This window comes from Ambystoma mexicanum, chromosome 7p (genome assembly GCF_040938575.1).
Source record: "Ambystoma mexicanum isolate Mex_15411 chromosome 7p, UKY_AmexF1_1, whole genome shotgun sequence".
In the NCBI taxonomy this organism is placed as follows: domain Eukaryota; kingdom Metazoa; phylum Chordata; class Amphibia; order Caudata; family Ambystomatidae; genus Ambystoma; species Ambystoma mexicanum.
In genome coordinates, this window is record NC_090939.1 from 368,462,656 (window position 1) to 368,487,997 (window position 25,342).

General features: G+C 41.7%; 1 protein-coding gene across 1 annotated transcript in view; it reads right to left on the reverse strand.

Annotated features, from left to right (window-relative positions):
* Window positions 1-275: 275 nt before the first annotated feature.
* CXADR (CXADR Ig-like cell adhesion molecule) overlaps window positions 276-25,342 on the reverse strand; it is a 331,323-nt gene continuing 306,256 nt past the window's right edge. The window contains exon 8 of the mRNA XM_069636406.1: window positions 276-463. Coding sequence (XP_069492507.1) covers window positions 410-463 — 54 coding nt within the window. The 3' untranslated portion in view covers window positions 276-409. The remainder of the gene's footprint in view (window positions 464-25,342) is intronic.

A 25,342-nucleotide genomic window follows, 5' to 3' on the forward strand; every position in this document is an offset into this window, starting at 1 on the left:
GGAGTAGCCCCAAAGTACAAGAGTCTGCAGTTTTACCGGACCATCATCTCCATTATGTTCCGATCCTGACTCAGACAACCTTCCTTTGGCTCATTAGGTAACAGGAACAATTAAGGCTACAATGATTATTTCAGTGGTGGAGCGATTAGTCACACTTATGCATGACCTATTTTTACAATAACTTTCTTGTATACATGTTTGTGATTGTGGAGTATGCTCTCATTAATAAGAGGCAGGAATAAGAATAATGTCTTCTGGGGAAATGGAAAGCGCAACAAAGCAACCAAAATCCATGGGTTTTAAATAAACAGTTTAAAAAAGAGCCGAATGAAATCACTTCATTTTGACTTTAAAATCTTCATTCTTGAAAAGTTCATAGAAGAAAATGCTGAATAAGCCGTCTTCATGTTTAGACCACCGTTATGCCGTTGTTCTTGGAGGAGTTGGCGGGTAAACCATTATGCTACAAGGAAAGAAAAATAACAGATTAGTATTGCAAAAGTGTTCCACGATTTCACCTGTCATTTTGTGGTTACCTTTCAAATGTTTTTCAGCTGACCTCCAACCTCCATTCTAATGGGCATTTCATGGATACAGAGTACTGCATTCCATTTTAAGCAGCATTAAAACATTTCCAGTTTAAGATCACCTGTGAGCCATAAATAACGGCATGGTGGGAGTTCTTGAAAAGAGGAAATGACGCGGGAGGATGGAAAAACAGCCTGAAGGCACTGTTTGGCTATGGCCATACAAAATGCACACACGTGCACGTTACAGGCAATGCCTTTTTACACCATTAGCATTCCATCCTCATAAATAACACCACAAAAGTCTCCTTTCACAGCAGACCATGTACAGCGATATGGCTCCATTATTAAGCAGTCTTCTGAAGGGTGATGGCTTAACTGTAGATGTACATAGGCCCCTGGTATAATAAAACGTCTTAAAGTGTGCCTTCACTGATGGTACATGCTGCTTCCTCTCATTTAATGATACACTAATAGGCCTGGCATCCATGGAAGCCATAGTGCAGTGCTAGTCGTCATAGGCCACTGCCAATTGGTCAGCGCATCTCTCTGCATGACTTTCATTCTCGCATCCCTGGCAAATGATTAATGCATCTAGATAATTACTTCCTTAACCTCCAACTGCGAAACCGGTGTTTAACTCAATAAAACAATGCATGCAGAGTTCCGTCAGTGACTGATGTAGCAACTTCAGAACATCAGTGTTAATTGCTTGTGAACTGTGATTCCACACGTATGGATAACGCGGTTTGATTGTTGTATGCAAGTAAATGTTCTGTGCAGGGTTTACTGCCTAATTGAGCAGCGACACACGTCTAGATTTCAGTTTCTTTTCCTTCCTTTTTATACGTTCTAATGCACAGGTACATCTCATTTTGCCGCAAATCAAACCACTTGATTCCGAAGAGAGTAAATACGTCGCAAGTGATGACAGCTGGAAAGTGACTACCCTTGAGGCGGACCTGCATTTTTTCTAACCGACATCATTTTGCGTCCTGGGGTGATCATTTAGTTTCATGATGTGTATGGCCAAAACAAGCGAGGAAAAAACTGTTGGCTATAAAAATCCTGGACTGGCTCAAGGCAACAAATTGCATGAGTGGACTTGCCAGTCATTGCCATTATGAAAAAATGTTTGTTTTGATAATAGTGCTACTCAAAATCATTTAATCGAATTCGGCACAATTGGTTTCAAGTTGTTGATCTCTTTTTGTGTAAACCTTTCCACTTTTGTGCTAGAGGGTAATGCAGTACATTTTTACATTGGTAACCAGACCGTTTTCCCGTTCACAGGGTAACTCACTGAACCACTTTTCAAGGGAAATAAAGTCTTCCATTGTGATGTTGGCATACCCATAGATGTATTCTCCAAACACTTCTGTGGCATCAAATTTTGTTCCTCCTCTTTACATCCTTACCCCTGTTGCCTCTGGACGCCATCATCCAGCCTCTCCCACCGTAACTCCCACCGCCTCCTTTCCCATCAGTCCCAACCCATCTAATGGGGATTGCAACACAGGGTTCTTGCGATTACAAAAATATGTTTCTGGTTGGTAAACCATTTATAATTTTTGTCCCAGTGAACCACTTTTCAAGGGAAATATTCAGCTCCTATAAAATCCTTCATGCAATTGTCAAGCACATACTTTTTTACAAACTCATATGAAGCCTTTTGCGTTTGCCACTCAGCGCTCCTTAATGGCCCAATTCTTCTTTCCAGAATGGTTAAACATTTGTATTCATGTGCTTAGTTCTTTCAAGTTTCAGTATTAGGGTAATGCCACAGAATATTAGTCGAATCTGGCATTCGTACTGTTTTATTACAGTACACCTTTAAAAAACGACATTTCACACTATTGCCGAATCAAAATTCACATTAAGTACCAATTACTTGCAGGGAACATTTAACGAATTTGCTGAAATCAGCCAACAGATGTTATCCCTTAGTTTTCAACTGGGAACCAGGTTTCAGTTCAGTCAAGGATGGCATAAACAACTTAAAATCAGTGTTACCAGCTTATGAAACAATCATCAACCAGTATGTCTACCACTCTGCATGTAGACATCATATAGGAGGTTTGCTTCATAAGTGAGCATTACACTTTTACATATTTCTCGGATTCTTGTCTTGCTGAGTTCTTTGGCACTACACCAAATCAACCAAGTGGGTAGAGGAAATATTAAGAAGTCACTGCCACCCTCAGGGGTTGTTGGGTGGTTGTTACCAGAGTATCGAAGGTTGCTTCCATTCCTTACTGCTAAATTGATTGCCTGCGGTATTTATGAAGTGGTTGGCAAGGTCTCTGCACAGTTTTCAGGTAGGGGTCAGCACTGCTTAAAGATGCAGGATTATTTCATTTATGATTTGGTAGATTTCTTTATCTGGCTGAGGGGCCTTGCTGAATCATTTGGAGCAGTAAAATGTCTGTTTCAAGGATGTCTGCTTTGTAATGGCATATCTGTATTTGGTATGGTGCGTTGTCTTTCCGGTTATAGTGTCTCGTCCATGATTTTTCAGAATGTCCATTTACTTATTCAGTACCCCTCACTTTGTTTCTGCAAAAATGCAAGTGCTAAATTGGGGGCAAAGTATATAGAAGAGGGGTGGGGGTATCAGTCTTTTGCTGCGAAAAAAAGCAGTAAAATGAGCACACACAAAAAAACAGGAACTACTCAGATCAATTGTTTTAGTACTTTTTAGGATTCTGCACCTTTTAATCCCCCTTCCGACCCCATGTGTGGTTGATGCATTTTAGTTGTGGGAGGATGTTGATTGCCTCAGTTATCCTCATCTAAAGGTCGCTAGGATTTCTTTCTGGTAATGGCAGATCTGACAGGGGCTTTCTCCATTTCTTTAATTAGATTTCAGAGTTAGGATTTCAAGCTTAAGTGTCATCCGGCTTCTCCTGGTGGCGGTTGTATTTCGGATGTTTACAGATTGGTGAGTTAATTTTGAAAGGTATCATTAGGTGAACGCTCCATAACACCGGAAAGGGTGTTAGTGGTGATCAGTCCTTTTCAAGAGATTGCCTCAAGGGCATGGTCTGAAGTATGTGTCACTACTTTTACAATTTGTGGAAACCGGCCATGTAGGCGCTTTGATATCTGGGCACTGATTCAGTTTGTTCCTCAAACCAGACACTTTCTACAAGCGCATAACCAGAGGCCTTTCCCAGAAAACCCTCTTGGTATGATCACTGTGACCAGGGTATGGTCACTAGACAATTCTCTATTGGGTTTGGATGCACGCCATGTCCAGAAGGATCTGTTGGTATGTTTGCTGTCCCCCAGTCATGGGCACATGCCATGTCTAGCACATACAGCAGGTAAGGTCACTGTGTCCATGATATGGCTCAGTCATACCCCCGGCAAACGCACATTTGAGGATGGACACATTACAACACTATCATCACAAAAGCACAAACATTCACTATAAACTTTCCTAAATTATGTCATGGTTAACCTGGTTATATACATGTTTGAAATTAATGGATTTTTTGTATAGTTGAGGGGACGTCATGGTTCCAATGCAATCCCTAAAAACCTCTGAAATGTACCAGTTGTGGTTAGTAAAGCAATCATACCTTACCACTCATTCAAGGCTAATAATGTCGCACATCACAGAGAGCATACACATGTGTACAGGTCCCACACAACATGGGACTAGGAAGGGAAAATAGCCCCTAAGAATGCTTAGGTTTAGTTTTCCCTTTGTCAGGAGAGCTAACTCAAAATACAGTTTAAATAAACTATCAATGTTAAGAGACTATCTACCATACGAATAACCTCAATGCTGCCGGTTTACTACTTGAGATTGTAATGATGTGAAATGCCTTAATAAGGATTTCTACATCGAGATAGTAACTAGAGGCATTCTGGGGGTCACCCACTGGAGTCAAGAACCCAAAAAGAACGAGCTAACAAGCCCCAGACCACTGTATCAGAAGCATGTGACTTTGTCAAAGCCAGCCGTTGGGGATCCTGTGGTTCTCCCTCAACCAGGGAAGACCTTGGTCTGTGCCTTCCTCCCATAGACTGATGGGCCTAACTAGTCATATGCCCAGAAATGCCCTGCTGCTTTCTATGGACCTCAGACATGTCCCTGTATTCTCCTTTGGGTGGACCAATTATTGTAGGTACTTCTGCTCCTGCATCAAACACCACCGAGAGTTGGCACTTAGGACTCGACAGATCTCCAAGTTGTGGCCTGGGAACTTCATTGCCTGCATAAGCTGCTCACTACCTTTAAGAGGGGTCTATCTGGAACAACATTTTCACTGAAAAGTACTGAACCAGCTGACCCTTTACCAGGGTTTCTTTGTCACAGCGCCTTTCCTGCCACTTCTGGGGGTCGTCCATTTTAGAAAAAACAGTAATTGTTATGAAAGATCAGGTGTCCTGTCCAGTTGAAGCCTACTGGAACCGCATTCACTTTGGAAATGATAACTGCCTCCTTCCTTGCCAGACCCAAACTGGCACCTATTTCAGCTACTGCCCCTTAACCTCCTGAACCCAGACCAATGGAGTGGGCGATTTACCCCATTGACTAACTTACCTGAGGTGGTTGCTTGATGAATCTGAGCAAAGGGGCCAAGAGTGCACATACCACTCTTGCTGCCCCCCCCCGCCCCTCCTCCATCCTATATGGTTGCATAGGTGTGAAGTTCACTCCCTAAACACTACCCTTACCTGGTGGAGTTCATATTTAGGATTCAACCTTTGGTCACTGCTATGGTGTAGTAATAGTTTTGGAACTTACCTATTGGGGTGGGACAGGTCTTCGATTGCTGTGTTAACATTTGAGACTTCCTAAACCCCTTCCCAGGTACACACTTGCGAACTGAACTTGAAGAACACTAGAACTAATTTAGCTTGTTAGGGAAGGAATCAGTAAGTTAAAGTTAACTGCTATATATTACAGGGCCTGCTGTAGCAGCCCTGTAGTTATGGTCCAGTTGCTCAACTCATAGAAAGAACACTTTTTAGACAGCTTATAACTTCGCTCCCCCTGGATGGATCCTCACAAAACTTTGCAAAAAAAAGTATATGGTCCCCTCCGAATGAGCCTGCTAAGTTTGGTGGAGTTCAGTGAAGTGGCAGGCAAAGTTACAGACAGGGTGCCAACATTTGTGGTAAACCTCAGACGCAATGGAAAAAATGCTTGGTCCCGAAAGTGTGATTTATTAAATTTGTTGTAAATCCGTCCAGTAGTTTTTTTTTTAAAATGGCAAAAAAGTAGGTTAAAAAAATGTGTGATATCTGGGTTCAGTACGGGGACTCACTTCGCTATTCTGTCCACAGACACCCCCTGGAACAATCAGGGGGAGGCATGATGTCCGCAGACATCAAACGCACCCGCTGATTGGATGGTGAAAAGCGTGAGGTGTCATTTTTTTAAACCGTCACCATGTTGTATTTGCGGACCTTGCTGTGGTGGAAAAAGTCTGGAAAACACATTTGGGGTTATTTGGTGGTGAAAAGGGGCTGGAGATGCGGGGGGTGGACAAAAGATGATATGGAGTTATTTTTCTAGGTGCAAAAAAGTTGGTGCGGTGCTGCACCGTCCGGACAACACAGTAGTCTGCGGACAGCACTGTGAATGAACAGTTTGGAAAACACATTTGGGATTATTTGATGGCTGAAAGAGAGCGTGGAAATGGTAGGGGAGAGGAAGAGGATATGAACTTGTTTTTATAGGTAAAGAAGAGTTTGCAGATGCTGCCGTGTCCGAGATCAATATTGGTGTCCGCGGACATAATTTAATTGCAGGGAGGCCAGGGCAAGTTGTTATTTGAAGGAGTATTGTACATACTTGTTATATGTTTTAATTATATTGTGGCCAGATTCTTGGAAGCATGGCCATAGGTCATGCCCCCAAGCAAGAATCTGGCCACAAAGACTATAGTAATGTGTATAGTAATTATAGGTGCTGTAGGGGGGGAGTATACATGATTTGCAATATGGTGGAATGATCTAATTGAAGTGTATATATTTATGATTGTAGTACAATTGAGGATAGTGCTAATGGAATATGTAGGTGTTTAAACTTGGTATGGTTAATTGGTTGCATACAGTAATAAAAGCTGTAATCTCCGGTTCTTTTTCTGTGGAAACAAAATATGTGTTAAGCAGGATAGTTTGAAAGCTTTAATTGCATACTTTTTTATCCTCAAGCTGTACATTCTATGTACTATGTTTGGTACAACAATGTGTGCTACACTGCTGTTGTATTAACATGCAATAATCATTCGGGAAAAGAAATCCATAGAGAATAAAAAAACTATTATAATTATGTGAGTGTAAGTGATAGTATGTTTGAAGTGTGTTGTAATTAAGGGAAAGTTTAAAGTAGTTAAATTCCTGTTGGCGTATTCCAACTACATTAGATTTTACAAGACGTTTTGTAGTAAAAAGTACTTTGATGGCGTATTTGAAGTGTATTGCAATGAAGGGTATTTCTGAATTAGATACCTGTTGGCATATTCTGTTTATTGTTCTACAGTTTAGTGAGTAAATTTGGGTTTGAGGAATATTAAGTAGGCATTTGTTAGATTTCTGGTAACCTATGTTTTGGAGTAACCGAGGTGTCGTTACATTCAAACTAACCACTTATTTTTTGACATGCAGTATATTGCCCTGAAGAGGAGGTGGTATATCATGACTACTGTTGTGAAGGTCGTCTTGCCAAGAGATACTTGGCCTTGTGTAGAGCTAGTGAGTTTACAGTTATGTTTGGTACCATCTGCATTGTATCTTAGAAGCATTAGTATGACATATTGGCTATGTATGCTGGAACGATTGTCTGAATTGCAAAAAGGGCATAATATGCCGGGATTTGCATTCTGCAGAAACTGGTGAAATGGAATGGATTCACAATTTGGTGTGGATACATATACAAGTAGTTCATTAGGGATGTGATCTTGTGAAATATGGTTGCAGAGTGTGCATGTAGTTTTCCACGTGTATGCAATATGGAAGATTTCATTTATAGGGTGGTTCTTAGTTTCCAGTACTTGTAGTAAGTACATTAGGCATTTCTTGCTGCGTGTTTATGGTACATTATAACATTCCTGCGCAGTACTCCAATTCTTGCCTTATACCTGAGACACCAAGTGCTGTCAGGATTATTTGTAGCATTTCTATGAAAGGCGGCCATTTACAAACAAAATTGGTCTGAGACGTTTAAGTAAATATTCTGAACAATTGGTGGCAATTGGAAGAGAAGATGGTTTCATTTACATAACAATTTACTCCAGTTGTGTTGCTGAATTTAAATGGACCAGTGAGTAGTGCTTTTGCATCCTTTGAAGGGCCTCAATTTGTTTTTTGAGAAGAGATATTTGTCTCCGTCTTCTAATGGACGTGTAGTTGAATTTGTACTAGACAATTTTGTGCTTGTATTTTTAAATGGAGTAGCAGGTGGTTGTTTCTTTTAGCAGTATTGTTGGGAGATCCGTTATAGGTTCTGTTTGTATTAGTTTTGTTTTTGAAGGTTTGAGGTACAGAGTACATATCTAGATGGGGTGTACAGTGCACATAGAGTGTTGTATTCCAGGATGCAAGGTATGTAAGCATTGACTTTGTTTGCATCAATGATAACTAGGAATAGACCATTGAGTGCTCTGTAACTCATATCTTTATTAAAGATTGTGCTGCCAATGTCAATCAATGCGTAATATAGGGTTAGACCTTGCGATTTGTGAATAGGGACAGCATATGCAAGAGATACAGAGAATTGTTCTCTGTGTACATGCAGGTCTTTGAAACTTAGGAAACTTGCTATTGTGCGGTTTATTGTTTTTAACTTCTGCAAATTTGTCAAAGTGGATGTTGTAAAACTGAATTTGTCATGTGGATATATTTGGAAGCCAACAACTGTACCAATTGCTCCATTGACTAAACCTTGTTCTACGTCAAGGTTATGTTTTAGAATTACTCTGCAGTTTAGACAAAAAATTAATATTTTCTCCAATCCAGCTGTGTTGGAGATACATTTGTCTAAGCTAGTCGTGCTGTTCTTGACACATAGGTAGTGACATGCCATGCACTTCTAGATTTTCTGTGGAGCAGATATGCAGTATGGGTTGCACTTCTTTTAACATCATCTCATTTAATTGACTACAGCTTGCAAGAGTTGGCATTAAGGACATGCATCTTTTATTTTGTTGAGTTAATTGTTCCATCACATCGGGAGTAGATGTGTTTTTTGCCCATGGATTAGTCTACTATTTAAGCAGACCAGTTTGAATGCGGTTTAAAATGTTAGCATAAGTGAGGTTTGCAGACTGATGCATATTTTGAGTTAGTTCTCTGTAGTGAAAAATGTTGCCAGAGAGTTACATTTCCAATGCTGCCAGGTGTGTTGCAGCATTGTGTGTCCCCAAATGTTTGGGAAATAGGTTAACCTTTTACTGCTGTTAACTGTAGGTCTCCGAAAACAATAACGTCTTTTCCTCCAAACAGTTCACGTAGTCGGTCTTTGGGAGCTCTTGCATTCCAAGATGAATTAAAGCCAACATGAGGTTGGAAACCATGCTTACTTCTTCTATTAGGCGCTCTAATAGATGAAGTATGTGTCAGAATTCTGCGTACTTCAGTAGCAGCCTGTGCTGATACTTTGTAGTATTCTGATTTGTTTTGGTGTTCTACTTGAAGGAGCAGTAGTCGGTGTAAAGTTACACCCCCTAAGTTGTAGGCAGCTAAACCTGTGGTGGCTATTACAACAGCCAAAAGGTGTTTTTGTTAAATCTTGTAGAAGTTTGCTGATTATTTTTAATTAAGAAGGTTTTACCAGAACCAGGTTCACCAGCTGCATACAGAAGCAGAGGTTTATCATTTTTACAGCTACAAGTTTTAGTTTTAGGTTTAAAACCATGTGATAAAATGTGAGTTCATCATTTAACTGCGATTTTAGCTACCACTGACAAGTGTTCAGATTGTTTCAATTGATACATGGCATTTTCTACCCCAGTCATAGCTATTTCTGCTTCATTTAAAATGAGTAGTTCTCCAAGTGGTTCTTGGCTTCCTGCAAGGGAAAGTTGACTGTCCTCAGGAGTTTATCTAGTTGAGCTTCAATTTCTTCCTCTTGTTGGCATTCATTGTCCAACATTTGTTTGTATTGTTCGATTTTACATTGGTCATAGTGCTTTCAATGCAGCTTGAAATGGGTCATAGTGAACTAATAATTCTACTATTCTCCAAGATTTGAAAACTAGGGCCATGTAATAAAGTTCTTTTTGTTGCAAAGATTTAAATAACTTTATATGATTAATTAGGCTGTGTTTGGTAAGTTTCACTAGGTTTCCTTCACAAGTTGAGACTGAATATTTGCCAGTTGTCTCATCTGGTGGGACATTGTTTTAGTAGTAGTAGTTTTGGGCTATGTCGTACAGGCACATGTTTTCCAAAGCAGTACTTGTGTCTGGGTAGTATGTGTCAATTAAATACATTTTTTTTTTTTTAATATCTTGACGGCTGGGATATATTGTGACTATTGTTTTTATCTCTTGGTAGGATTTTAGTACTTTTTTTTTAGATGAAGCTGAACCAAGGTTTGGCCAGACACCGCTCAGATTTGGCATATAAGGCTGTACCTGTTAAACGGTCTGGAGCTCTGTAGTACCCGCATCCTCTATGGGAGAGCATTTTTAAATTGAAGCTGTACAATTTATGGGACAGTGTTTTGGCTGATTATATGTCAACACACAGGTCTTTTAGCTCCGTTTTCTCAGCTTTGGTGATATATGCTGTGACATATCTTGCAACTGCAGTGGAAGTGTCTGCAATGTATTGTATATCTATGTTTGCATTCCACAAGAGGGCAATGACTGCATTTTAATCATTGATGTACTTGGATGCTTCGTCCCTTTTAATGTTGAATGTGGTTTAGGGGATTTGCCTTTTACACGGTTTCTAACAGAAGACATCAAGCTATTTACTTTTCCATTTTAGCAAACTGGTCCAGGGGAGCCAAAGCGACATTTGGTATAGTATTTACCTTTGTTTTTATATCTACGTTGGCAGTATTTGCCCCACTTCTGTTTTTGGAAGCGTAAGGATTGTGTACGTATGTCACTATCTGTGGTTTCTGAAGGGATGTTGCAGGTAATGTATTTTTCAATAAACTGTAAAACAGTGGCATCAAGGCATGGCCACATTTGGGAGCATCTTTTAGCCACAAAAGCATGTGGATGTGTGGTGCTCCTCTGGATTTATATTCTTTTCTCCAAAAGAAGTGTTGCACTTCTTCGAGCGTAAGGGTAGATTTATTTTAGGTGAAGTGCAGCATGGCAATAAAGCCATGGTGAAATTACCTTGATACATTGACAGGGTCAAGAGAACAGTTCTCCTGGTGTTTATATATATATTCTATCTTTATTTTGGTTTGCAGTGCATAGGAAATCATGAGTCATCCCATGCATACTCTACACAATGTAAAGTAACAATCCAGGTGGGTGGGCCTAGGTTCCTTAGCATACAAAGTACATCAGCATGATGTTGGAACCAGTATTCTTTCGTACCACGCATGTTTGCCAAGCGATTTGCGATACTTAACTGCAAAACTTCATCTTTGTTTTATCTTTTGAAGGAGATGGGTAGCGCACGTTTAAAAAAAAAATAGAGCCTGGTTTTAATGTGTGTGCAATTCCATAACAGAGTTTCTAGCACACTTTCGAACGGGAGGTGAAAATGTATTCTACATTTATTTTGTCTGAATCTGGGGTCTTCAGCATACATTCGTAAAGAGATAGTCTGATGCACCAATTTGTGTGGACCTTTCATCATATATTCCTTTTATGCTCATTGGGGATCCTTTGGCTTGATGCATTTGATATGCTTTTAATGCATCTTCAATGGTGTCTTTGGAGTGTAGTGGTAGTGGGTGAATTGTATACTGGTAAACGTTGGCTGCAGTAACAGGATCTAGACTTTCAAACTGGCCAGTTGCTGGTGAATCTAGAATTTGGGTTGTTTTATATCTTTGTAGCATTCATCATTTTCTTTCAGATATTGTAGGGCAGATATTAAGTCGACAAGTTGTTAGCAAATTGTTTTGTCTTTTATTGGCAGACAAATCTAGTATAATCAAAGATTGATCTATTGACCGTTGTACTCCTACAGTTTTTACATTTTCTTTATGGCAAATATACTACTTTTGCCACAGATGCCCTTTAGTAACTCGGATGGAGGCAATGTAGCCGTTTTCGGTTGAAGGCATATTATAAGTTGAAATGGGTGTACTGTTTGAATTATAATGCTCTATAAGTTGCTGGAGAACCGTTGGAATATTTCTACATTTTTAGTGATAGCATGTGATGGAATTTGGTTGTCAAGCCTTGGATCGCAGTACCTGCAAACTGTTGAGGGGTCTGTTATTTTGTATTTATTTTCTTTTAGATATAAAGCTAATTGGAACCATTGGGATTCCACATTGTCCCCTATTTTGAAGACCATATCTACTATTTGTGTTCTTTTTATTAAATGTTCTGCAACAGACACATACTTGGTCTGGTATTTCACCAGATGCATTGTGAAACTTAGCTATTCCGTCTTTGCATGCGTTTGTTAGAAGGTTGGTGTAGTCAGCTTTTCGCTAATGTTTTCTGAAGTTACTGAATTTTCTAAGTCCACTTCAATGCCAAAGTATTTACCTTGGATGTGGTCTATTTCTCAAAGGAGTTCTTTGGCGGTTCCATGTAGGAGAATGTTATTTAAATGTTGCAGTTCTAGAGTAGGACTTTTTGCAAAGTATAGTTTATGCACAAGATTCCATATAGCAGAAGGGTGTGTTGCTAACATTTTGATGTGGTGGAAGGTGCTTTTGCAAGCAGTTCCTAAACTGCAGGCTAATTAATGTACTCGAGTCCAGTGTGGCTTTACTTTTGTCTTTTAGTTTCACATAGTGATTGAGGATTTGTCATAAAAATTTAAAGGATTGTTGGTTTACGTTACACATTGAGCTGCATGTCCATTTGTACACTGGATGTTGGTTTGGGAGAAAGGAACATTTGGTTGTAAGTTTGTTGGGGATGTTTTTTCTATAAGGGTTTCTTTTGCCATAATGGTGTCCCCTACCATTTCATACCCTCGTCCATTACAGTGTATGGCAATTGTTTTTTTCTGTTCCGGTTTATAACCCTCTAAAATAAAACATGGTTCTGTGCTGCTTGTGTGAATCCATTCACCCTAACAGAAGTTTGAAAAGTTATCTATATTGACATTGCACATGTTTAGAAGTACTTTTAGTAATTTATTAGTCTCATTCTATTTAAAAATCAATATAAACAATTTTCTCTTTAGTAGAAATGCGCTGTCAATTAGAGCTTTGAGGATTAGTCTCCTGCGGTAGTCTTAAAGGGTAGATCGGCATTTTCAGCCGTTTTTATAAGATTGTGAAGAACTCTTTTGTAAATATTCTTTTGGATTGCTTTACAGTGGCTACGTTAACATTGGTAGATATAATGTTCGGTTCATTAGTAGGTCTGCTTTTGTTTGGACATCTTTTTATACTTTACATTTTTGCAAGAGGGGCCTTAACTTTTTTAGTGATGGCTTGTTTTGTTGAGTGAGGTTACTAGCTCTTGTTTTAATGTTTTCTATACATTGTTTTAGAGGTGAATGACATGGCTTGCTGTTATTCTTATCTGCACTATTTTTTCTTTCTTCTCTACAGAGTTGCTTTTTAGTCATATTGTTGTGTCGGTTGGGGAAAAAGAAAGTTTGGGTTTGAAAGTTGTGGAATGTATATGCATTTATTTTGCGTGGGTGTGATTGTAGAGATGAATGGAGTGTTGTTTGATTGTGAAGTGGCGTAATAGGTGTGGTTAGGAATCTGTATTGACGAAGGGAGTGGTGGTGTGATTGAATAGGTAGTGACATTATGTTTTTTTGAGGAAAACTGTGGGTGTTCCAATGCTGTTTAGATGGGAATAGAAAGTGTGAATGGTGCAATATAAAGAGTAAATGAAATAAATGTTGATTCGAAAATAGGCTAATATATTGGAAGTATATTGTTACAATTAGATATTCATGGTACATTAATGTGTTTACTTTGTAGGATGTGAAAGATATTCTTTTTTTGTTAGCTGTCTTCGGCAATCTTCTTTCCTGTAATTGTAAAAGAAGGTTAGTGAGTATATGTGGTAATGGTGAAGTACCTTTAATAAGCAATGTTGTTATTTATGAAGGTGGGAGGAGGTCCGTTTCCCACCTTAAAAGGAACATGGCAAACATGGGTATGAGGAAAAGGTGGTGCATATCGAGGTTATTTTTGTGCTGCCGATTTTAAAAGATGTTTTTAAAGAATAAACTGTGGCCTAGTGGTAATGCAATAGTGGATTGTTGTTGCAGCAGTGTTTGGTGTCTTATAGTAGAGGTTGGGAAAGATGAGTACTTTATATGCAGGGTGAGGTGTTCTATACAGATACTTTGGTGGTATACAGATGTGCGAGTAGATTGAGAATGGTGGCAGTGTAAGGGATGTAATGAATGAGGTTGGAATGTTTGACATTTACATTGAATGAAACATGGAAAGTGCGAACCGTTTAAAAAGGTTTTTTTAGTAGCATTTTTATGAAAGTTAATAAATGCATATGTGCTCTGTGTGTAACATTTTTGTAAAACAAAATAAAAGCAGATGGAAAGGATTTGTAGACCATTTTTAAGTGGCACTTGGTGTGTGTAAGTTTAATATGTTGACACTACACGCATACTTGCCAACATGATCCATTCCAATCTGTAGGTGCTGTCAGGGGTTTTGACCCATGTTCAAGTTATTATGCTGCAACATTTGGGGCTGTGGGCTCAGAAAATCCAAGATGGCCGAAAAAGCCCACATTGCGCCAGAATCCAGGAAAACCGTGCAGTTTTTTCGCACACCAAAATGGTCGTCTGACCTACCACCCACCAGTGCGAGTGTGATGGGCCAGAAGCCCCATGAGTGAAACGTGGTGCCAAAGGAAAAACAGCAGTGCCCGTTAGCTCAAAAAGCGCTTTGAAATCACCTTTGTTTCTCTGAAATGCAAGCTAAAAATGCCTATTTTAAACATTGCAAGATATTCAAAAATCTCACTGAACACCAGCAGACATTTGGCAGAATGTAGTCTTGTGTGCATACAAAATCTGGAAAGATGAAGAGCCCAAAACCATGTTTATAACAAAACTGGCTGAACTGTGGATGTCAGCAGCTAAAGTGAAATTGGACTTAAAGCCACTAAAATCGAAATGTTTAAAATAAATGAGTGACCTACTTTGAGTGTCACATAGGTTGCAACTGTTTAAATGTCATAGTTTTGAACTTAGTATCAGCGTTCTAGCTGGATGTGTAGAAATTGTAAGTTTGATTTGAAGTGAAGAAAAACTGGGAACAAAAGTGACATTTGGCTGAAGCCTGGCTTGAAGAGATTGAATTCTGCCCGGCAACTACCCCGGACAGAAGTTGAAACTTGCTCAGCCACTGCATTCGTAGGCCTGGCTGCCTTCTGCTGTTCCCACCAAAACGAGATTGCACCTCTCTGATTGAATCAGGGGAGGAGCACCTGTGAGCAGGGAAACAGAACAATGAGCCTTCCTTGGCTCAGGCAAATGTTAAATTAGGGGGGGGGTCGTAAATGGCTTCCTCTTGGGAGAAACTGGATGGAGCAGTGCCTCTGTGAGCAACCAGAGTTGGAGGAAGTGGATAAACCAGAAATTCCACCATGTGCTTTGGGAAACCACACCCCTCTGGGCCAGAGCATAATTTAAAAAAGATGGACAATTAATAGTATGCACTTGTCAAAATTATATAATTAATATCATTATTCTTGTGATTTTTCTGTGCACATTTTAAGAGGTGTTCGGACTCTGTGGTATGTTCTGGGGGTAGTAGCGGTAAATAAGGTATTACTCCGAATGTCTGTATGTTAAAAATCTGACACTATCATCTGATGCCCATATTCCTTGTGCATGTTTGTGTAAAGTCTGGAAAAGTTTAGAGGTTGTGTTCTTGATGAAAAGGGCAGAATTCTGTCATAGGTGGACACGACATCTTACAAAGACATGGATCGGATGGTTTGGTGCTACAGAAAATATGTTAACTGGACATATAATATTAGAAAAATGGTACATAGATAAATATGTATTTGGATCAAAAATAGATGTGTGCAAATTGTCAAGGGGAGTGTTCTTTCTGTATGCCATAAAATTGATGCCCAGGCACCATTATTGGAATGGCGGTTGATGACTGACATTTCTCCATTGATCTAGGAAATGAACTGTTAGGACCAATCCCCAAGGACTGTTTTGACAGTGACAGTAATGACAATACAACACCAGACAGGATATTTACCCGGCATTGGGGGGGGGGGGGGGACTTCCTGGTGTACACTTCCTGCCCTTTTGGTAAGGAAGATGTGACTTGTGACTTCAGAAGAGATGAGGTGATTTTCAGGTCTATGAGGTCTGCCTTTCCCACTTGAAGCCTCCAGTCCAAATCAGCACTCTGACCGGGGACTTCTCCACCCAGCTGGAGGAGGCCGCTGAGATAGCAAAACCAGAAGTCTTCGCAGGCTTCAGGCAGATGGTGGAAGAGAGTCAACCTAGCTGATTCCTGCGTGACTCTGGAACAGAAGCAAAAGTTGAAACAAGATTTCTTGGATTTCCAAGATCTCTTTGCGGTAGACTCATGACTGTGGTCGCACCGACATCCACACAACAATCACCACGGACCCTGGCATGATGCCAGTGTTTGTGAAGCAATATCGCTTGCCTCTCGCATCCATCGAGTCCCTTACTGAAATAATTAAGAACCTTGAGTCCCGGGGAATAATCCGTCCAGTCCACAGCACCTTCAATAATCCAGTGCTAGGAATATTGAAGCCAACAAACTGGTCCATACTTCCCGATGGCCTCTGCCCTACATTGACCAAGGGCTGGCCCAGATTCAGGGGTCACAGGTATTCACTGCAATAGACCTGACCAATGGATCCTGGACCGTGCCTGTCAGTAGGGAGGACCAATACAAACTGGCTTTTACCTTTGGGGGCCAGCAGTACACATGGACCCGAACTCCCTTCGGATACCTCAACTCAGGCAATTAATTCAACATTTTCCTACATAAGGCCATGCCCAACCTGGGTGCGAGGGTAACCTGGCTTATGTAGATGATGTCCTCATCAAAAGTTCATCTGTGGAAGAACACATAGCGGAGATCCGTTATGTTCGGACACAGTTGAGGGCCGCCGGAGCAAAACTTTCCTTTCAGAAAGCACAGCGGTGTAGAACCTGTGTTAATTTCTTGGGGCATGAGATTACTCCTCTGGGTCTCTGGCCCCAGGAAAAGAAAGTGGAAGCACTCCAGAAACTGAAAGACCCCACAACTCTGAGGGAACTAAGGAGCCTCCTTGGACTGACTAATTACAGCAGAAAGTTCATTGAGGGCTACGCAGAGATCACCAGACCCCCGATTCATCTCTTGAAGGGGGTAGGGAGGCGTCAAGTGGGAATGGGGTCCAGAACAATCTGAGGCAGTAAGACAGCTCAAAAGAAGCCTCTCACAAGCGCCCTGCCTAGCTTACCCTGTCAGAAACAAGGAGTTTTTCTTGGAGAAAGGGTTCTCTAATACGTGCTTGACAGCAGTATTATACCAAGAGCATGACAAGGTCAATAAAGAAATCTCCTATGCAAGCAAAACTTTATCCTCTGTGGAGGAAAAATTCAATGACTGAGAAGGCACTCCGGGGAATGGTGTGGGCATTGAAGAATTACCGCCCGCTTATCCAGGGGGAACACATCATAGTGGAGACTCCACACCAGCCTCTGCAATATCTCCAAAGTGACAGAATCTGGGCCGGAAATGTGAGTAATCCCCGAATGACTTCCTGGATTCTGACAATGCAAGGCTTTCCTGTGGAGGTCAGATATGGCCAAAACAAGACGAGTCCCCTCGCGCAAGGTCTGGCTGACTTGCATGATTGTGCCACAGAAAACTGTCTCGAGGAGGAAAGTCTAAAAATCAAGGACAACATGGAGGCATACCTTAATTCCCCACACAAAGTCTTTGAAGAAGACAAGTGTGAGGGAATGCCCACTGTTTATGTGGATGGATGCTCTTACCATGTTGACAACAGGGAAAAAGAACTTGTGGCCTGCGTAGGGAATGCATGGGTGAATGAGTCCCCAGAACCCTCCGCTGGATAGAAAATTAGTCCCCGAAGTAGTCAGGTGGCAGAATTGACGGCTGTTTATCAAGCCATCCTCACTGCTGTCCAACATCATCTCCACGAACTGGTCATAATCACAGATTCAGATTATGTACGGAACGGGTTCATGGAGCACCTGGTTAATTGGAAAACCAGAGGCATGTTATGTACTAATAACAAACCCTTGAAACATGGGAGGTTAATTCAAGACATTGATGATCTGGTCACCGTGAATGGGATGACCATCTACTGGAAAAAGATCAAGGGTCATTCCAAAGTAGAGGGAGCAGACAAAACTGGAAATGACTTAGCTGATCAGCTGGCCAAAACCGGGGCCATCCAAGGGGATCTAATAGAGATTGAGTCCCTGTTGGGGGAAATCCAGGTCACTGCCATCACTAGGTCCCAGACAAATGCTCACAATGATCTTTCAACTACACAATGGAGTAAGGAGACCCCAGATGCTGATTTGATTAAGGCTCAGAAGGGGGATCCAATAATTGGTAAGTTTTACCAACACATTGAGGACCCTGAGAACTTTCCCCTGACGGATACCGATTACATGGGGAAAGAGGACCTTAGAGTGTTGATGAAATGTCCAAAAATGTTCCGAATCCAAGACGGTTTGTTGGTAAGGAAATCCCAAGATGGCCATGATCAGTGGGTGGTCCCTACCTCATTCCGAAGCCTTATGTTAAGTCACGCCCATGATGCGGCCACCGCCGGTCATAGGGGGTTTCATACAACACTTGAGATCTTAAGAGAGGTTGCTTACTGGCCACACATGGGGCAGGACCTCGACCAATACTTGAAAGGGTGTCTTGTGTGTGCACCATTTCAGCCAACATCCCTCACACACCGTCCGCCTCTCCAAAAGAGGGGGATGACACTGCCATGGTCAGATTTGCAAATCGACTTCATAGGCCCCGTGATTCGCTCCTCTAGGGGGAATAAGTACATGTTGACGGTGACATGCTTATTTACCAAATGGGTGGAATGTCTCTCGCCCCAAACTGCAAGGCAGAAACAGCAGCTGCCCTGATGATCAACCACATCTTTTTGCGTTTTGGTCTACCCCATAGGATTGAGTCAGACAGAGGTAGCCACTTCACCAGCGAAGTAATGACTAAGATGTGGGAGATGCTGGGGGTTAAAAGGAAGCTACATATTGCTTACCGGCCAGCCTCTTCTGGTGCAGTGGAGAGATACAACAGAGCCATTGTGAGCATCTTAAAAAAGTTTGTGGCAGATTCAGGGCCAAGTTGGGATATCCGATTACCGCTTGTCTTAATGGCCATCAGATCTACCCCTTCATCTGCAACTAAAATGTCACCATTTGAGCCGATGACTGGACGCAAGATGGTGCTTCCCCAGCATTTGCTCTACAGGACCCCAAGAGCAAACATTCATAAATGCCTCCACAACTCATGAGTATGTGGGGAATTTAAGGAAACACCTTCAACATGCTTTTGCCTATGCTCAGCAGAATCTAGAAAGATCAGCTGATAGCATGAAGACCCATTACGATTTGAAAACTACCATGAAAGAATACAATGTGGGAGACTGGGTCTATCTATACAATTTCCAGAGGAACCAGGTCAAACAGCGAACATTTCTGCCTACATGGAAGGGACCCTTTGAAATTGTAGACAAGATCTCCCCAGTCGCTTATAAAATATGCATCCCCAAAGGCAGTTTGGCGGAAGAGGAAGACAAGTGGGTCCATATAAATCAGCTAAAGTGTTGCCATCCCAGGCGCACACTGCAGCAACTGGAGGAGTCCTCTGCAATACCAGAGGGGGCCGCTCCAGAGTAATTCAGTTCCAACCCTAAAATAGCTCACATATAGTCTCTAAAATATTATGATTCTTGAATGAAAATGTCTCCTGATTATATCTTGTTTTTTAAAAAAAATAAGAATGTAAATGTCTATTGATTTATAAAATGTATATGCCGCCCCACTATATCAATAGTGGGGGAGAAATGTCTACGAATAGGTATTGCCACTTTGCTTTGTCATCCTAGGAGAAAGAAAACCTGGAGACTGACCACGGAAGACGACCTGGGGACCGGGAGCAAAAATCCGAGGGGCCCGGGGTACCGCCCAATACTCCCATCAGGACCGGCGAGGAGAACCGATCGATCCACCCTGATGGAGGAAAAGATGCTGAACTTTGTCATCTGTGGAATCGGAAGATGATGCAGACATTGCAGCGCGTGGATCAAAACATCCTTTGCACCAGACTCCCCCTCGAGTCGAAATCAAAGCGCAGTCGGGCGGGGGGGGGCTTGTCAGGGGTTTTGACCCATGTTTGAGTTATTATGCTGCAACATTTGGGGCTGTGGGCTCAGAAAATCCAAGATGGCCGAAAAAGCCCACATTGCGGCAGAATACAGGAAAACCGCGCAGTTTTTGCACACACCAAAATGGTCGCCTGACCTACCACTCACCAGTGCGAGCGTGATGGGCCAGAAGGGCCATGAGTGAAACGTGGTGCCAAAGGAAAAACAGCAGTGCCTGTTAGCTCAAAAAGATCTTTGAAATCACCTTTGTTTCTCTGAAATGCAAGCTAAAAATGCCTATTTTAAACATTGCAAGATATTCAAAAATCTCACTGAACACCATCAGACATTTGGCAGAATGTAGTCTTGTGTGCATACAAAACCTGGAAAGATGAAGAGCCCAAAACCATGTTTATAACAAAACTGGCTGAGCTGTGGATGTCAGCAGCGGAAGTGAAATTGGACTTAAAGCCACTAAAATCAAAATGTTTAAAATAAATGAGTGCCCTACTTTGAGTGCCACATAGGTTGCAACTGTTTAAATGTCATAGTTATGAACTTAGAATCAGCGTTCTAGCTGCATGTGTAGAAATTGTAAGTTGGATTTGAATGAAGAAAAACTGGGAACAAGTGACATTTGGCTGAAGAATGGCTTGAAGAGATTGAATTCTGCCCGGCAACTACCCCTGACAGGAGTTGAAACTTGCTCAGCTACTGCATTCGTAGGCCTGGCTGCCTTCTGCTGTTCCCACCAAAACAAGATTGCACCTCTCCGATTGAATCAGGGGAGGAGCACCTGGGAGCAGGGAAACAGAACAATGAGCCTTCCTTGGCTCAGGCAAATGTTAAATTAGGGGGGGGTCGTAAATGGCTTCCTCTTGGGAGAAACTGGGAGGAGCAGTGCCTCTGAGCACAACCTTTGGGAAACCACAACTCTCTGGGCCAGAGCATAATTTTAAAAAGATGGACAATTCATAGTATGCACTTGTCAAAATGATATAATTAATATTATTATTCTTGTGATTTTTCTGTGCACATTTTAAGAGGTGTTAGGACTCTGTGGTATGTTCTGGGGGTAGCAGCGGAAAATAAGGTATTACTCCGAATGTCTGTATGTTAAAAATCTGACACTATCATCTGATGCCCATATTCCTTGTGCATGTTTGTGTAAATTCTGGAAATGTTTAGAGGTTGTGTTCTTGATGAAAAGGGCAGAATTCTGTCATAGGTGGACACGACATCTTACAAAGACAGGGATCGGATGGTTTGGTGCTACAGAAAATATGTTAACTGGACAAATATTAGAAAAATGGTACATAGATAAATAAGTATTTGAATCAAAAATAGTTGTGTGCAAATTGACAAGGGGAGTGTTCTTTCTGTATGCCATAAAATTGATGCCCGATTACACTCCATTCCTTCCCCCAATCAAGGGAGAGAGGAGAGCTTTGCCAATGATAAGTTGTCAGGGGCAGGCTTAGTTATGCCCACGCACACACCCAATTTCAAAACACATAAAAAGAGACTTCTTTGGACAGGCAAGACAAATTTCCATTTTCTTGCAAAGCATTTTGCCGGACCAGACAATATCCAGAAGGACCATCTACAGAACTTAGAATCCAGACTTCAAAACATTTTCAGCAGGCCTCAAAATCTTTTGCAAATTACTCAACAGCCGGGCAAGCTGTTTGATTCTGGCCTAGAACCCTGTGCTAGTACCCAGAAAGCACTGCTGTATCCAGAATCCACTTGATCCAGACCAGCAGAACCAGAGACCCAGACCAGACCGCAGTGCCGCTAGCAGACCCAGACCAGATCACTGTGAGCAGAACCGGTACTAAAGACCATCCGTGGCGAGAGAACCGCAGCCAACCTGACCAGATCTTGACGGCCTTTTTCAAATTGATAGTGCGACTACTCAGCTAGAACTGTGCCAGAACCAATTTCTTAGTCTAAAATAATCTGATTCAAACCATTTTAACCTGTCCAGAACTGCATCATAGAACTGTGTCTTTCTTCTCCGATTTTAATTTAAACCTGTAAAAGTGTCATTTTGCCATTTTGAATCATTAATTTCTGAAAAACTACCTTCACAAAATCGTCCGTATCTTTGGCACCGCGGGTGCTAGGAACGAGATTTAACTTTCTACTCCTTATAGTTTTTCCGTAATCGCGCTTGATGCATTTGGAAAAATTGCCGCGAATTGAAAACTAGCTCAAACTTCTTCACTTGTAAAAAACCTGCTGTCTTTTGCATTGCATTGCTGAAATCAGTTTTCAACTTTTTCAACTTGATAATCCCAATGCATTCTGTTTGTATTCCTGAAAATTGTGTGCTCTCCTTCCATCTCCTTATATAGCATGGGGGGGGGGTGAATTGCCACCAGGGGAAAAGGGAACATATTATCTCTTGTGAAACCCTATCAGTTTATTTCTGTACAGCATTATTTCCATCATTGTTTTTCCTTGAAACCATAAAAGCATTCTCAGTTACCTTTTCCTTCCTATACCAACTCCTAAGTAATTAAATAAGCGTACAATTGTACCATTATCCATTGTTGATCACTGTCATATTTTTAAGTGTGATATCAAATATTAATTTATTATAAATGTGTGATATATATAGTTTAATTTTTCCAATAAATCTTTTAAATTGCAAAACACACCTACTTCTTGGCTCAGTGAGGACAGGGGGATTCAAAGAGGGTCGTTATGTAAGGGTTTATCATCCAGAGTATAACTTGTCATAAAAATATATAAATAAGGGCTTCCCTTGGGCGTCCCAGACGAGGCACTGACTTAGTGGGATTGCTGAATTGAAGTCACTTAACAGTGCTTATGTAGTCGTAGGTTTTGTTTGCATTCTGGGACTTGTAACTCCATTTTTCCCATTGTAAAACATGACATTCAAGTTCCAGATTGCAGAGACTGGACTGGACAAGCACCTACAGATTGGAATGTGTTGTGTTAGCAAGTATGCATGTACTGTCACATCATATACTTCCACATACCAAGTGCTACCTAAACATGTTTTACAAATGTTTTCTATCTGCTTATTCTTTCTTTTAGAAAAACGTTAGTGATATTATACATGCACATATGCATTTTTTTTACTTTAAAAAAAACACAGCATTGTAAGTTTTATGCAGCTTAATATGACCAGGTGCTGAATGCTGCAATGGATGGCATTTGCTTGAGTATTTAGAGAATATGCTTTTTTAGAATATTACAGGGTAAGGAACCCTATATATTTATAAAACTTTAAAAAAATATAAGCATTCCTTTACTATGTCCTGTTAGATGTTGAATCTGCAAATAGAAATCTTGGATAGTTTCACAGTAGTTTGATGCAAATGGCTGTGATTAACAGGAGACATGTACTCAGAGTTCAAGTGTACATCTGTAGTGTTGAACTGAGATTACAGGATTGGGTGTAGAGTTTGTGGATGGATGTGTGACTGTTTGAACGCAGCCAATGAGGGAGTGTTACAAACATGAAAGTGGAAAGGGCCGAAGGGCTGCCTGTCATGATGCCTACCCCCGGGCATCAGGACCAAGCCCATCAGCTCCGGAAGCAGGCATCCAGATACTTACTAAAACCCCGACAGCCCCGGCTGGGGGCTGTTTGGGTTCAAATCTGGCGCCTTAGACGCCAGGCTCATCATGGAAATCATTCCTGGCGCCATAGGCGCCAGGCTCATAGACTTTACTTACCTGATGCAGACTATTCTGCTAGTGAGTCCAAGCCAACATGAGGCCTGGATGGGACTATTTTTCTACAGGGACTATTTTTTACTCGGGCATGGTTCTAGGGAACTTCTTACCTGGAACTACTTTGGAGGCTATTTAAACCACGCCCGAACAACAGCACACGCTTTGCGTTATTCTGCATCCAGCAGCGTAACGCTCACCGTGCCTGCAGTCTGCATCCAGTCTTCTGTCATGCCCGCCTCGAGCCTGGAGCTCCTAAAATCAAGGGGAAAGAAAAGGACAAGATTAGAAAACAAACTATTTCGAATTCCTCACCTGATTTCGGATCCATCTCGCCTCCGGACCTGGAAAGAACATCATTTCAGTGCGCGTCGCATCTCCTGCTGCAGTGCCGCGCCATACTCAACAGTCCTCGCAGCATCTTCCGATTTGGCGCTCCCTCCATCATTTCTTCGCCGAACTCCGGCACCTGAGGGACAAAAGAAAATAACAAGGTGAGCCGAGAAAACCAACAAATAAAACACTTATCATAGACTTACGATTACCACCGGAGGCATTATTCTATAACTCTCCACATCTTCATGTGCCGCACCTGCAAAGAGAGAAAACACGTTAAACACCATCAACATTTACCGGATGGCGTCGGGTAATACAGACTCTTACCTGAGAGCCACCAACTGCCACGAGGGGTATCTTCTCACGATCTTAGTTTCAAGACAAGGAAGGAAGGGGGGGGGACAAGAGTGAATCATCGGACATATTGAACTCTATGAACTTGATTCTTACCGAACCTTGCCAGGAACCTCAGAGTCCATACTCTCCGGAACTCTCACATGCCTTCAAACCAGTGAAGTAACTGGCATCAACACGCCCCTGCAATCCACGCAGGATGTAGAGCTCATGATTTAAAAACATAAGGTGAGGTTCCTAAAAGGGGATATCGGAGGTGACAAGAGAGAATGAGAACAGTGGGAGGGGGCCATCACTCCTATCCACGCGGGTGGCTAAATCCCTTTCTCCACTTGCAGGAGAATACTTCTATGGATCAAGCAGACTAGTTTAGGTGGGCCAGTCCAGATAGTCATCTCGGCACTACGCATCACGTTGGTGGAGACAGCTGCTGTCTGGGTCCGATCGAAGCCCCTGTGGGAACCAGGTGAGCGTAACAGAATGCAAAGCCCATCTACAAATCCCCACCCGGGTGTCATGGAAACCTCAGAGACCGACCAACTAGCCTTATTGTTAGGTGAATTTAGGGCAGAAGTGCACTCTGCGCGCCAAGAAACTAATGCCCTCAGGAGAGAAGTGATTGTGTCAAAGGAGCGCACTGATGATCTTGCTAGACAATTGCTGCAAACCAAGCTGGGCAAACACCATTACCTGGACTCAGGAGGGGTGGGGGGGGGGGGTAATCCAACTCCTGTTTCATCGAGCAATCCTGTGCAAGTGGTTCGACCAGGGAGCATTCCTTTAGCTCCACCCAAAGGTTTTTCAAGGGGGCCCGAAAAGGTTTGCCGTGTTTATGAACCAATGGCGCTTGCACTTTTTATGCAGACCTCAAGCTTTTCCGAACGACCAAACCAAAGTAGCCTTTGTACTATCATACCTTAGTGGCAGCGCAGCGGATTGGTCAATTCCACT